The sequence below is a fragment of the Rutilus rutilus genome (assembly GCF_951802725.1).
Source record: "Rutilus rutilus genome assembly, chromosome: 21".
Taxonomy (NCBI): domain Eukaryota; kingdom Metazoa; phylum Chordata; class Actinopteri; order Cypriniformes; family Leuciscidae; genus Rutilus; species Rutilus rutilus.
In genome coordinates, this window is record NC_140226.1 from 8,955,247 (window position 1) to 8,970,322 (window position 15,076).

General features: G+C 41.8%; 1 protein-coding gene across 2 annotated transcripts in view; it reads right to left on the reverse strand.

Annotated features, from left to right (window-relative positions):
• The window catches only part of supt3h (SPT3 homolog, SAGA and STAGA complex component), a 131,622-nt gene that overhangs the window by 26,002 nt on the left and 90,544 nt on the right, over nucleotides 1-15,076 (reverse strand). For both annotated transcript variants that reach the window (XM_084393631.1, XM_084393632.1), the window contains exon 6: nucleotides 14,051-14,178. In XM_084393631.1, coding sequence (XP_084249757.1) covers nucleotides 14,051-14,178 — 128 coding nt within the window. The remainder of the gene's footprint in view (nucleotides 1-14,050; nucleotides 14,179-15,076) is intronic.

The following is a 15,076-nucleotide window of genomic DNA, read 5'->3' on the forward strand; positions in this document are numbered from 1 at the left end:
AGACTGAGGACAGTCTGACATGACGCTCGGGGCTCCGGGGCCCGATGCGAGGCAGCCTGGATTCGTTTTCAGGCCACCCAAACCAACCGGAGTCTTTTTATTTAGTTAGCTGGCAGTCATTGGAAATTCCATCTTTGAAAATACATATTAATGATGCCGAGCGCCTTCTCGTTACACAGCGCTGGAACTGTGATTTCTATTAGTGTCGTTAAGAGCCGAACGGAGGTCTCGTTTTGCAGCTCGGAGGGGGAATTCGCAGCAGCCTCGGTGTCTGGGTCCCGCTCCAAATTGGGCCGCGAGCGATACGAGACTGGAGCCGCTGCACTTTTAAATAACTCTTGTCAACCGGGTCGGCCAGAGACAGGAGAAATGTTTTGACTGTGGCTTATTGACTGAAAAGAGCAGCGGGGGGATTCGATGTTTGAATACTATGTATAGCCGCTGATTAAATCAAAACGTTGACCCACCTGCTAATAGCCAAATTATACCCACAACTGACGCGGCGGCCGTATAGGAGGACGTTGGCAAATATTTGATTTGGCCCGCTCGCGACTTTCATTTCATGCCAGTGTGGTCTGGATAAAGGGAATCTCAATTTGTAGCACTGCTAGCGATGAGATTTCCATAGGCTGAGGCCCAAGATATATTTTGGCTATCTAGTATATTTCAATGTGCGTCAACCCGCGCATCGGTGATTAACAGCCCGAGGCAGGCTATAATTAAATTTGTGGGGCATTTCATTCAGACACATGGCTAAGTTTAGACGATCAGACAGAAATGAATTTAAAGTGCCACTGTTTTTGCTCATAAAAGTCTAAAGCTGCTTGAAAGAGAGTCAGTGATCTCTGTGCAGTCATACGCGCTGGTTTAAACAAACTGTGACAATTACTTTCAGGTCGAAGAGAACTGTATATGACACCTGATGCCACTCACAAAGAGCAAACTATTAACTTCCTGAAACTTTAAAGGGTCATAATCAGTAATAAAGCATTCTCAGTTCATGTTCAATTGTCCTGCGTAAAGGGCTAAGCATTTTTCTTTCTTTGCGAACAATTGTTTTTATTCAGTAGTCAGGTCAATATAGAAAAGATACAACATTTAGAGTGTGGCCACATCCACCCCCCAGGTAGACTTACACTGTACTGAGGAATTGCAGGACATTGCAGTAGAAAAAGTAAAAAGTAAAATACCTAATCATTAGATAAACAGAAAATATACAAAATAAATGTTACATTAAAAAGTCTAAACAAAGGAATTAACAGGGATTTTCTAATGCAAAACACAAATGCTGGTGCAGTTCATTTGGTCTGAGATCGGATTGCATTCATTTTGGTCTAAATGTGAACGCTCCGAACAATCTCAGACCACACTGAAGTGAACTGAACACAGACAATCTCTGTGAACGATTCAACTATAAAATGCATTGTTAATGGAGTGCTCCAGGTTCACTTTAATTTCCCCATGCATGTCATTTCAAATATTTTTCACCATTACATGTTACCATAAAAAAGAAAAGAAAGAAACTTAATTGTTTTTTTATTCCAGATAATAATTTATTATATATTAAAGGGGTGGTTAATTATGAATTCACTTTTCTAACTTTAGTTAGTGTGTAATGTCGCTGTTCAAGCATAAACAACATCTGCAAAGTTGCAATGCTCAAAGTTCAAAGCAAAGGGTTAGGGTTTTCTTTTAAATAAATTGCTTTTAAGGACTACAACAGATGGCTGGTAGGGACTACAGTGAGCTTCTTCACAGGTTAGTGTTTCACAAACCCTAAAATTTACATAAACCCTGGCCCGGGAACACGATTTATAGATTATCAAGACAGAATATGCTAATCCATGACTAGAAGATAACTACACATAAGCTACATAAATTCAACAACTAACCATTCAGTTGTCTACATGTTGTCACTTCTTCTTGAGTCTCTCCATCTTTGTCTGAACATAAAAGGCTAAAAGTTTTTGAAATTTTCAGTGCGTGTCTGTGTGAGGTAATTGAAGATGATGACATACTAGCTTTTGAAGCTCCACCCTCTGTGCTGGGAGCAGCAGCTCATTTGCATTTAAAGGGACATACACAAAACAAGGCGTTTTTGCTCACCCTCAAATAGTGAAAATTTTAACATGCTATATAAAAATATCTGTGGGGTCTATTTTGAGCTAAAACTTCACATACACACTCTGGGGACATCAGAGATTTATTTTACATCTTGTGAAAAGGGCATTATACCACCCCTTTAAATATATTATTGTACAACAAATTTCAAATTTTCAGTATAAGAATTATAATTTAAATATGGTAAAAGCATTATTATGGTATATGGTAGGGCTGTCAATCTTCCTCTATAATACTATTCGAATTCCATTCCTTAATTTATTTAATATTCGAATAATATTCGAATATTAAATGCTCAAATTCATCCTATTATTAATATTTACGACATTACAGTCTTATGGATCGCCAATGCCAATGCGTGAAGTTGATCGGTCTCATATCTTCATCGTGTCAGTTTGTCTGTTATTGCCTTTTGGCGAACAGCTGGTAAGCCCCGTGACGAGGAGAGAGGCAGAAAATAAGTAATTCTTGCCTGTTTTAGCGGCGGTTCCTCGGAGAGATCGTCTAGCTTGTCAGTCAGGGTGTAGCGTTGTCATAAAAAATAACGTATATTTTTCTCTCCGGTTTGGCGTTTTAATTAATGAAAACGCACTCCAAAGTGGATACATTTGAAAACGCCGTTTTCGCGTTGTAGTGTGGACTGTCCGACTGTGAATCAAATTGTCAGGAGTGGTGATCTCCGTTTCCGTGGTGGAGACATTGCTCTCCGCGATTTTTTACAGTAATGTTATGATGATACAGCGTGGATAACGTGCACAATTGTGTTACGATTCAAAAACTTTATTCATCAAAAGAAACAAAAGCATTTAATTTTCACATGCGTGTAAACCAAGGCGGCGAGAAAGGCAAGATTGCAAAAAAAAAAAAAAAAAAAAAAATACATTAAAAAAGCAATATTCGCATAGGAACTTAAGCATTCGAATAGTATTGATTTTTTTAATATTCGAATTATATTCGAATTTCGGAATTCGTTCCAACAGCCCTAGTATATGGTAAAAAAAATTATAATAATTTGCTATGATATGCTACAAGTGACATTGCTCGAAACAAACAAACAATAAAAAAGAAATAAATACTGGATCAAATGAACTAAAGCACTTTCAAATTCAGAGGTATTTATTTATGATATATAGTAAATATACAGTGAGGAAAATAAGTATTTGAACACCCTGCTATTTTGCAAGTTCTCCCACTTGGAAATCATGGAGGGGTCTGAAATTGTCATCGTAGGTGCATGTCCACTGTGAGAGACATAATCTAAAAAAAAAAAATTCAGAAATCACAATATATGATTTTTTAACTATTTATTTGTATGATACAGCTGCAAATAAGTATTTGAACACCTGTCTATCAGCTAGAATTCTGACTCTCAAAGACCTGTTAGTCTGCCTTTAAAATGTCCACCTCCACTCCATTTATTATCCTAAATTAGATGCACCTGTTTGAGGTCGTTAGCTGCATAAAGACACCTGTCCACCCCATGCAATCAGTAAGAATCCAACTACTAACATGGCCAAGACCAAAGAGCTGTCCAAAGACACTAGAGACAAAATTGTACACCTCCACAAGGCTGAAAAGGGCTACGGGGAAATTGCCAAGCATCTTGGTGAAAAAAGGTCCACTGTTGGAGCAATCACTAGAAAATGGAAGAAGCTAAACATGACTGTCAATCTCCCTCGGACTGGGGCTCCATGCAAGATCTCACCTCGTGGGGTCTCAATGATCCTAAGAAAGGTGAGAAATCAGCCCAGAACGACACGGGAGGAGCTGGTCAATGACCTGAAAAGAGCTGGGACCACCGTTTCCAAGGTTACTGTTGGTAATACACTAAGACGTCATGGTTTGAAATCATGCATGGCACGGAAGGTTCCCCTGCTTAAACCAGCACATGTCAAGGCCCGTCTTAGGTTGCCAATGACCATTTGGATGATCCAGAGGAGTCATGGGAGAAAGTCATGTGGTCAGATGAGACCAAAATAGAACTTTTTGGTCATAATTCCACTAAACGTGTTTGGAGGAAGAAGAATGATGAGTACCATCCCAAGAACACCATCCCTACTGTGAAGCATGGGGGTGGTAGCATCATGCTTTGGGGGTGTTTTTCTGCACATGGGACAGGGCGACTGCACTGTATTAAGGAGAGGATGACCGGGGCCATGTATTGCAAGATTTTGGGGAACAACCTCCTTCCCTCAGTTAGAGCATTGAAGACGGGTCGAGGCTGGGTCTTCCAACATGACAATGACCCGAAGCACACAGCCAGGATAACCAAGGAGTGGCTCTGTAAGAAGCATATCAAGGTTCTGGCGTGGCCTAGCCAGTCTCCAGACCTAAACCCAATAGAGAATCTTTGGAGGGAGCTCAAACTCCGTGTTTCTCAGCGACAGCCCAGAAACCTGACTGATCTAGAGAAGATCTGTGTGGAGGAGTGGGCCAAAATCCCTCCTGCAGTGTGTGCAAACCTGGTGAAAAACTACAGGAAACGTTTGACCTCTGTAATTGCAAACAAAGGCTACTGTACCAAATATTAACATTGATTTTCTCAGGTGGTCAAATACTTATTTGCAGCTGTATCATACAAATAAATAGTTAAAAAATCATACATTGTGATTTCTGGATTTTTTTTTTTTAGATTATGTCTCTCACAGTGGACATGCACCTACTATGACAATTTCAGACCCCTCCATGATTTCCAAGTGGGAGAACTTGCAAAATAGCAGGGTGTTCAAATACTTATTTTCCTCACTGTAATATAAGCATGACATGTAAGGTACATATAATAATTAAATGAGTATAGTAAGTAAAAAGTTAGTAAATAAATGAATTAACTAAAAAACATGTATAAAAAAGACATTCACTTTCAAAGCCAGGCACATTGTGAATTCATGAAAAAAAAAAAAAATCTATTTCACTCAAGGTCACTAAAAGACGTGTTTTTAAAGAGAGAATAACATCAGAGATGATTTTACATTGTCTTCAGACAAAAAAAACAAAAACAAAAAAAAAACTTCTAGTTTACTGATGGCATTACTTTCCTTTAAAGAAAAAAATCTAAAGGTGGAAAAAAAACTAAAGTTTTATGAAACCCCAAGCAAACAAAAGTGCAAGAGTTTACGTAGCCGTTTTCAGCATTTACGATTTCCTAGGGAATTTGCAAAATACAGATCACTAGTGTCCCAGAATAGCATCCTGCTGTCATCATGGCATTAAGGCAAAACAATGCGGATCCCACACATCATGACAAAAACACTTTTAAGCATTCCCATCTGAATGTGGCCGAGAAAATAACAGATTGTCAAGAGATCTTAGAGGGTCCTTGGGAAGATGGATGATCTGCCTGAGGAAATACAATCCACACACCACTGACAACAGAGAAGCCATCGCCGGCTGATCAAGTGAATTATACCCCTGTCCGACCCGATCGCGGCTGCCCTGGCTGTTCACACGTGCAGTTAGAGGACTGGACATCTGACAGATGTTTGACCCGTAAGCTGTGGCTTTGGAAATCCTATGAAATAATGGCCTGAGTATTTACACAAGTGTTGTAGTTTATTCACAGCAGCGAGAAAATCTAGTAGCGAGTAAATGGACGATGCAAATGAGGTCATTGAAGTAGTCAGATTTACTGTAAAAGAGAGCTACTAGTATAGTGCTAGACTGCTATACTGACCGGGCCAACGAAGCAGACGATATTTGGGTACTTTGTGCTATTTTGGCTATTGTTTTCAAACACAATTACTTACTATTTTTTTTTATCTAGTAAAATTGTATATATATATATTATGTACATAAAAATATTATATTATTTATGATATATATCATTGTATGTATATAATTAAATTCTACTTGACAAAATAATAAACATTTAAATAATAAATAATTTATATAACAAATATAATATAATATTAATTGATATAATGCGATGCAAAGCTGAGTTTTCAGCATCATTACTCCAGTCTTTAGTGTCACATGATCCTTCAGAAATCATTCTAATATGATGATTTGCTGCTCAAGAAACATATCTTAGTATTTTAAATGTTGAAAATATCATATTTTTGTGGAAATGGGATGCATTTCTTTCAGGATCCTTTAATAAATGAAAAAAATAACAGAAAAAACAGCACCAATATGAATATTCATTTTTTTTGTAACATTATAAATGTCTCTACTGTCGTGTTTTTTTGCTTTATTTCATCCTTTAATGCTTTATACAATACAAAGCAGCTTTATGGCGATAAACAGAAAAATAATGATTCAATGATGCAAACATAATTCAATTCTGCTGTAAAGCAGCACTAAAAAGAAAAAAAAGTCTCATTGTTCAGCTGAAGTCAGTTCAGGATTGATTTAGTTCAGTTTAATAACTCTGTGTAAAGTTCATCAATTACAAAATATGTTCATGTATATACTAGTGCTGTCAATCGTTTACATTTTTTAAAAATATTTTTCTGTAATTAATCCCGATTGATCGCACCTAACATTAAAGTGTTTCATATATTTTTACATTGTAATAATTTCACAATTAATCTGATATTAATATGAATTATTAATATGAATATAGAAATAACAAAGACAGTAGTCTATATTTAAAATATTTGTTTAATGGCCAGTATCACAGATACCAATACTGCTACAGATATCTCTGTTTTCTCAATTTGAGCCATTATAGCCTTTCAGCATTACAGTATAATCAAAAGCTATCTATTTCAAGTTCAAGCGCTGTCTGAAGCTGCTTTCTGTGCGCACGAGTGTGTGAGTGTGTGTGTCACACAGACAGGAGATTCACAGACACACGGCAGTACTGCACCGCGTTCTCTTTTGAGTCTTATCGCGCTTGAATGTTTTAACCCTTTATGGTAGAGAGTTGCCATATTGCAACAATTAAATTCTACTCATTTCATTTTTATTCAGAAAATACAATATATTGCACTATGGAATTAAAAGGGCAGGCCTCAAGGTAGCCAATGATGGGCTGTATTTAAATCACATGACATTTGAATGTCTCTCCAAAACTCTCTTTCCACTGTCACCTTCACAAGGAAGACACCTGTTCAAGTGCTCCAGAAATTGCTCAATAACCTCATTTCTAAACATCTCATCTCAAGGAGGATTTTTTTGCAGCATCTTTGATAAGTAAATTAGATATTTTTATTGACAAATCAACATAGTTTTACTGTAAATTGAGAAAATATCAATGTTTCCATATGGCAATGCTGTACCACTATGGAAAAATAGGTTTGTTGCTGTATGAGAATGCTGTACCACAGTGGAATTGCAGTAATGCATTTCCCCATTGGGATTTTTTATAGATAGTAGCATCAACAATATAATTGGGTCAATGACGTGACGGGTCATTTTTTTGTCCAAAGGCCTTAATAATAATAATAAAAAACAAATACATAACATCCAAAGTATGCAAGGTAGTACAACTTGATCTCTTTTACTGAATCCAAAAGGTTTTAATTATATTTTACTACACATAAAGGTATTTTAAAGATTTTGAAGTGTCAAAAGGTCATTCAGTAAAACCGTCCATCCATCCATCCATCTTCTACCGCTTATCCGGGGCCGGGTCGCGGGGGCAGCAGTCTAAGCAGGGATGCCCAGACTTCCCTCTCCCAAGACACTTCCTCCAGCTCTTCCGGGGGGACACCGAGGCGTTCCCAGGCCAGCCGGGAGACATAGTCTCTCCAGCGTGTCCTAGGTCTTCCCCGGGGTCTCCTCCCGGTGGGACATGCCCGGAACACCTTCCCGGGAAGGCGTCCAGGAGGCATCCGGAAAAGATGCCCGAGCCACCTCAACTGACCCCTCTCGATGTGGAGGAGCAGCGGCTCTACTCTGAGCTCCTCCCGAGTGACCGAGCTTCTCACCCTATCTCTAAGGGATCGCCCAGCCACCCTGCGGAGAAAGCTCATTTCGGCCGCTTGTATCCGGGATCTTGTCCTTTCGGTCATGACCCACAGCTCATGACCATAGGTGAGAGTAGGAACGTAGATTGACTGGTAAATCGAGAGCTTCGCCTTGCGGCTCAGCTCCTTCTTTACCACGACAGACCGGTACAGGGACCGCATTACTGCAGAAGCTGCACCGATCCGCCTGTCAATCTCCCGTTCCATCCTTCCCTCACTCGTGAACAAGACCCCAAGATACTTGAACTCCTCCACTTGAGGCAGGAGCTCTCCACCAACCTGAAGCGAGCAAGCCACCCTTTTCCGACTGAGAACCATGGCCTCGGACTTGGAGGTGCTGATTTTCATCCCAGCCGCTTCACACTCGGCTGCAAACCGTCCCAGTGCATGCTGGAGGTCCTGGTCTGATGAGGCCAACACGACAACATCATCCGCAAAGAGCAGAGATGAAATCGTGTGGTCCCCAAACCCGACCCCCTCCGGCCCCTGGCTGCGCCTAGAAATTCTGTCCATAAAAATTATGAACAGAACCGGCGACAAAGGGCAGCCCTGCCGGAGTCCAACACGCACCGGGAACAAGTCTGACTTACTGCTGGCAATACGAACCAAGCTCCTGCTCCGGTCGTACAGGGACCGGATAGCCCTTAGCAAAGGGCCCCGGACCCCATACTCCCGGAGCACCCTCCACAGGCCGCCGCGAGGGACACAGTCTAATGCCTTCTCCAAATCCACAAAGCACATGTAGATTGGTTGGGCAAACTCCCATGAGCCCTCCAGCACCCTGTAGAGGGTATAGAGCTGGTCCAGTGTTCCACGACCGGGACGAAAACCACACTGTTCCTCCTGAATCTCATCCACCCCCGGTGCCTTGCCACCGAGGAGTTTCTTGACTACCTCGGTGACTTCAGCTTGGGTGATGGACGAGTCCGCCTCCGAGCCCTCAGCCTCTGCTTCCTCAATGGAAGACGTGACGGCGGGATTGAGGAGATCCTCGAAGTATTCCTTCCACCGTCCGGTGATATCCCCAGTCGAGGTCAACAGCTGCCCACCTCCACTGTAAACAGCGTTGGTAGGGCACTGCTTCCCCCTCCTGAGGCGCCGGACAGTTTGCCAGAATCTCTTCGAGGCCGACCGATAGTCCTTCTCCATGGCCTCACCGAACTCCTCCCAGGCCCGAGTTTTTGCCTCCACAACCACCCGGGCTGCAGTCCGCTTGGCCCGTCGGTACCCATCAGCTGCCTCAGGAGTCCCACAAGCCAGCCAGGCCCGATAGGACTCCTTCTTCAGCTTGACGGCATCCCTTACTTCCGGTGTCCACCACCGGGTTCGGGGATTGCCGCCTCGACAGGCACCGGAGACCTTACGGCCACAGCTCCGAGTGGCCGCGTTGACAATGGAGGTGGAGAACATGGTCCACTCGGACTCAATATCTCCAGACTCCCTCGGGATCTGGTCGAAGCTCTGCCGGAGGTGGGAGTTGAAGATCTCTCTGACAGGAGATTCGGCCAAACGTTCCCAACAGACCCTCACAGTACGTTTGGGTCTGCCGAGTCTGTCCAGCTTCCTCCCCCGCCATCGGATCCAACTCACCACCAGGTGGTGATCAGTTGACAGCTCCGCCCCTCTCTTCGCCCGAGTGTCCAAGACATACGGCCGGAGGTCGGATGAAACGACCACAAAGTCGATCATCGACCTCCGGCCTAGGGTGTCCTGGTGCCATGTGCACTGATGGACACCCTTATGCTTGAACATGGTGTTCGTTATGGACAAGCTGTAACTAGCACAGAAGTCCAATAACAGAACACCACTCGGGTTCAGATCAGGGGGGCCGTTCCTCCCAATCACGCCCCTCCAGGTGTCACTGTCGCTGCCCACGTGGGCGTTGAAGTCCCCCAGTAAAACGATGGAGTCCCCAGTCGGAGCACTTTCCAGCACCCCTCCCAGAGACTCCAAGAAGGCCGGGTACTCTGCACTGCCGTTCGGCCCGTAAGCACAAACGACAGTGAGAGACCTATCCCCGACCCGAAGGCGTAGGGAAGCGACCCTCTCGTTCACCGGGGTGAACTCCAACACATGGCAGCTGAGCTGGGGGGCTATAAGCAAACCCACACCAGCCCGCCGCCTCTCACCATGGGCAACTCCAGAGTGGTGAAGAGTCCATCCTCTCTCGAGGAGTGTGGTTCCAGAGCCCAAGCCGTGCGTAGAGGTGATCCCAACTATCTCTAGTCGGAATCTCTGAACCTCACGCACAAGCTCAGGCTCCTTCCCCGCCAGAGAGGTGACATTCCATGTCCCTAGAGCTAGATTCCGCGTCCAGGGATCGGGTTGTCTAGGCTCCCGCCTTCGACTGCCGCCCGATCCACTTAGCACCGGCCCCTTATGGTCCCTCCTGCAGGTGGTGGGTCCACGGGAGGGTGGCCCCACGTCACTCCTTCGGGCTGAGCCCGGCCGGACCCCATGGGGGGAGGCCCGACCACCAGGCGCTCGTATACGAGCCCCAACCCTGGGCCTGGCTCCAGGGTGGGGCCCCGGCTGCGCCATACCGGGCGACGTCACGGTCCTCCTTTTTTTGGGCATCATAAGGGGTTTTGAACCGTAAAACCAATATAGTAAATATTTAAATGGAATAATATTGTTTTTAATAACTAAAGGAACTACAATAATACAAATATAAAGCAGATAAGGCTCTTTTTTTTACATTTCCCCTTTTCTCCTTTCCCTGTGCAATGTTTTACTTGAGTATGTTGGAGTGTTTAGAGTAGTCCAATAAATGATTACATTTATGAGATCAGTGATAATTTTATTTAATATTTCTTCTGTGGTACACACTACTATCTCAACATCAATGTCAAATCAGTTTTTAACTTTCAAATCAGTGGTTAAACCGAATGACTTTTTTGGTGACAAATTTTTTCCATCTTGTAAAAAATGACAAAAAACAGTGTTAATTGATTGTACAAACCACAACATCTTATTGTTAACACCTAGGTAAACTAAAAAATGGTTTCAAATATAGTTATATCGCCATTCTATTTTTTTTACACTTTTAAAAACCTTATTTGTCAATGACCCAATTACAGTTATTTATTTATTTGAAGTGTTTATTGTAGTATAGTTGCATTTATGTATAAATACCAAATTGATTTAGAAAAATTAATACAGCAATATTTTACAGAAAGGGCAATAGGAAGAGTGCAGAGTTAGCTCTTCCATGTGATGAGTTAGCCAAATGATTGGGAATGATAGGGATTAAACGATAGGGATCAACTTATTTTTGGTTTGCATGAGTTCCAACTTTATAAATCTATCAATTTCTAAAAGAAATGTGCAATTAAATAAAAAAACTAAAATCATAATTTTATAGAAAAACTACTTTTTTTGTTAATTTTCCATTGTGGTGCAGCATTGCCAAGTACCCAACCCCACCCCCCAATTATTATTATTATTTTTAAATCTTTGTATGATTGAAGCTATTTCACGTAATAAAAACGTTTAAAAAATATATAAATAATGGTTACATAACACCATAGAGGGTTAAAATATCTGCGTGATCACATAATGTAATGCTAGCCAAGGGATAACGGAAAAAACGGATGCTGCTTTAATTGCTTTAAATATTTTAACGTGTTAACTGAAAAAAATAATTGCATGCGTTAACACGTTAATTTTGACATACATATATGTAACACTGTTAAAAGCTCAGGGAAGGCGGCGGTGGGAACTGGCAAATGGTGAACGTAAATTTAATGGCAAAATAAGAAAAAACAACTAAACGAAAGTAAAGCGGCAACCCCTGACGGACAACTGACTATACGGACGGACAATACACTAAAAAACAAAACATCAACATAAAGTCCAGGCCTGGCTCTCTCTCATCTCTCACTGTCGTCACTCCTCCTTTTATCCTTCCGGAGCTCTTCTGTGAAAATCGAGACCGGTGTGGTGCGCAGGTAATGCTCATTAACACTTGCACCATCGCACTTTCTCCGCTCCCACGGCTCTCGGCCCCACCCTGCTTGCCACACTCTACTAACCATTTAAAAATTTGTTTTAATAAAGCTGTCGAATTACGAAAAAGTTATGTTTGGAAAAAGTTGTGCAAAATGAAGAATGAAAAAACTGTTTAACATTATGCACTCTTCAAATGTACATTTACAAAAAGCAAACTTGTTACAGACAGACAGCTGCTTCTACACTGTATATTGAAAAATTGGGCGGCCACTAGCTAGCTACTAGCAAAGAAATATGAAAAGTCAAACATAAATTTGAGGTTTAAAAAACCCTATGAAATCTGACAACTACATGATCACCCCACAACGTCTATATGCAACCGGTAAGGCGAGCAGATGGAAGAGCACAGGAAAACCAGACATGTGCTCTTAGCCACTAAAAGAGCTAGTTAAAGAAGACAAGGGGGTGGTGGCGGGGCGAACAGGGCACTAGATAAAGCAGCACAGTGCCGTGTGGTTAAACCATAAAGCTCCTCTCTCGAGGACTTCATGAGTGGGGCAAAGTGGGAGGCCCAAAAGGATATGGTTCCTTATTCCCAAAAGGTTGTCCTGATAGCTAAAACATACCCATTAAAACACTCAGTAGGAACAAAGTTTTGGGGGAAACCGCAGGCTTTCTTGGCCACATCCAGAACAGACTGGTGCTTAGTTTTTAATTGAGACGGGACGTATAAAGTCTCATGGTAATACCCCCTTGTCCACGGTTCTTGCTTCAGACCTTTAATTACATCTTTCAGCTGTAATTTATTTATTTATGGCCATTTATTTCCCTTGGCACAGTGAGAACAAAAGGATGTTATAAAGACTCCTTGTGTGTATGCCACAAGAGTTCACGTTCATATTGAAAGAGACTCATCAATGTCTGATTTGGACTGATAAAGAATCGCTTCACCTTATCAGATTGAAAACACTCCTGTTGACTTTATAATGACGTTTTCCAGGCCAAATTACCACTCTCTAGATTCACTCGTGGCTTATTTGACATCACAATGGAAACTCAGATGAGATGTTAAGACCAGTGGAGGGGATGAAACCCCAGTCGGACCTTCTGACAGGAGTTTGATCCTCGGCTTCTTGTTTTTATGGAACACAAGTCTCAAAACCACATTTTTCAATGTCGTCTCAATATCAGGTGCTCCTATGGTTCACGACTATATTCAACATGTTTAAACACCTCGTTTAAGTCAAACTTCTGTTCCACAATGACTACAAGAATAAACTGTGCCTGTTCATAGCGTTATTTAAGTGCGCATGCTGTCTGCGTAGTTTTAGCACCTGGTTCACTAAAGAAATTATACTGGAAATTAGTACTGATCAGTATTTTCATGGATGACTAGGCTCTATACAGAAAAACATAAGGTTATTATGCACAATGATAAAAAAAAGATTACACTTTATTTTGATGGTCCACTTTAGACATTTTACTAACTATAAGTAACTTTGCAACTACATGTGAACTAACTCTGATTACAATATTAAGACTGTCTGCTTAATATCTGCTTACACTTTATTTTGATGGTCCCCCATGAATAGTAACTACATGTCAACTAACAGTCTATTAATTACACGTTTCTAACAGTCTATTAATACTCTAATGAGAGTTAGATGACATGTAGTTGCAAAGTGACTTACAGTTAGTGGAATGTCTAAAGTGGACCATCAAAATAAGTGTAACCAAAAATAAGTATCCAATTTTGAACAATGTAAATAAAAAATATAATTTAAAAAAATTAAAATGTTTCTGATATCCACAAATAACTGTATATTAGGTTTTAGTTAGACAAAAAAAAAAGAAAAAAAAAAAGAATGTACTAAATGTACTTGACACAGTGCTAACTGAACTGCAGGATTTAAGTTAGTTTGGCAGTCTTTATCATAAAATAATAAACCGATTCCCCTCTTTCTGTGACCGCAGGATAATCCCCTTGAGTTTCAATGCCATCCACCCTCACTGGCATGCAAGCTCAGGGTGTTCAGGCTGAAGCACATTCCTGGGAGCCTCTTACTCACCTCCAGCCGTTCCTGCTTGACTTCATCCACCTCCTCTTCCTCCACCAGAGACAAGAATTCCCCCGTCTGGTCGATGGAGCCCAGGAAGTCCTGCGCCAGACGCTGCCTCTTGTTGCTGCTATATTTGTCTGTAAGAGGACAGAAACAGGCACATTTGCTGACTCTCTGTCCTGAAAACATCTGCAGGCCAGCTGGGCTTCTTAACACCTGACTCGAGATGCAGCGGCCCACTCACCTATAGTGCTTTCTGTTCTGAGTCATCTCGGCTCAGAAGCAAGCCAGACCTCTGAAAGCCAAAGCCTTGTAACTCTTAAAAATATAGGAAAAAAGTTCTTTGAAATCTGCTATAGAACAAAAGTATACACACTGTTTGAATAAGGAAAAATAAGTGCACATTATCATCAGAGGGATCTGTGGATTGCTGTTTAGTCAATCAGAGTTCAAATTAATGGATTTGAATGATTTGTTCGATATTATAGAAAAAAGGGGGGAAAGAAATAGTGCTCTTAAAAGGTTCAGACTGCCACTACAAACATTTGTGAAAGAATGGGTCGCTCTCAGGAGCTCAGTGAATTCAAGCGTGGTACCATGATAGGTTGCCACCTGTGCAATTAGTCCATTCGTGAAATGTCCTCACTACGAAATATTCCACGGTCAACTGTTAGTGGTATTATAACAAAGTGGAAGCAATTGGGAACAACAGCAACTGGCCATGTAAAACCACAGAGCCACAGGGGTCTGCGCATGCTGAGGCGCACAGAAGTCGCCAACTTTCTGCAGGGTCAATAGCTACAGACCTCCAAACTTCGTGTGGCCTTCAGTTTAGCTCAAGAACAGTGCGTAGAGAGCTTCATAGAATGGGTTTCCATGGCCGAGCAGCTTCATCCAAGCCCTACATCACTAAGTGCAATGCAAAGCATCGGATGCAGTGGTGTAAAGCACGCCGCCACTGGACTCTAGAGCAGTGGAGACGAGTTCTCTGGAGTGTCAAATCACGCTTCTCTGTCTGGCAATCCGATGGATGAG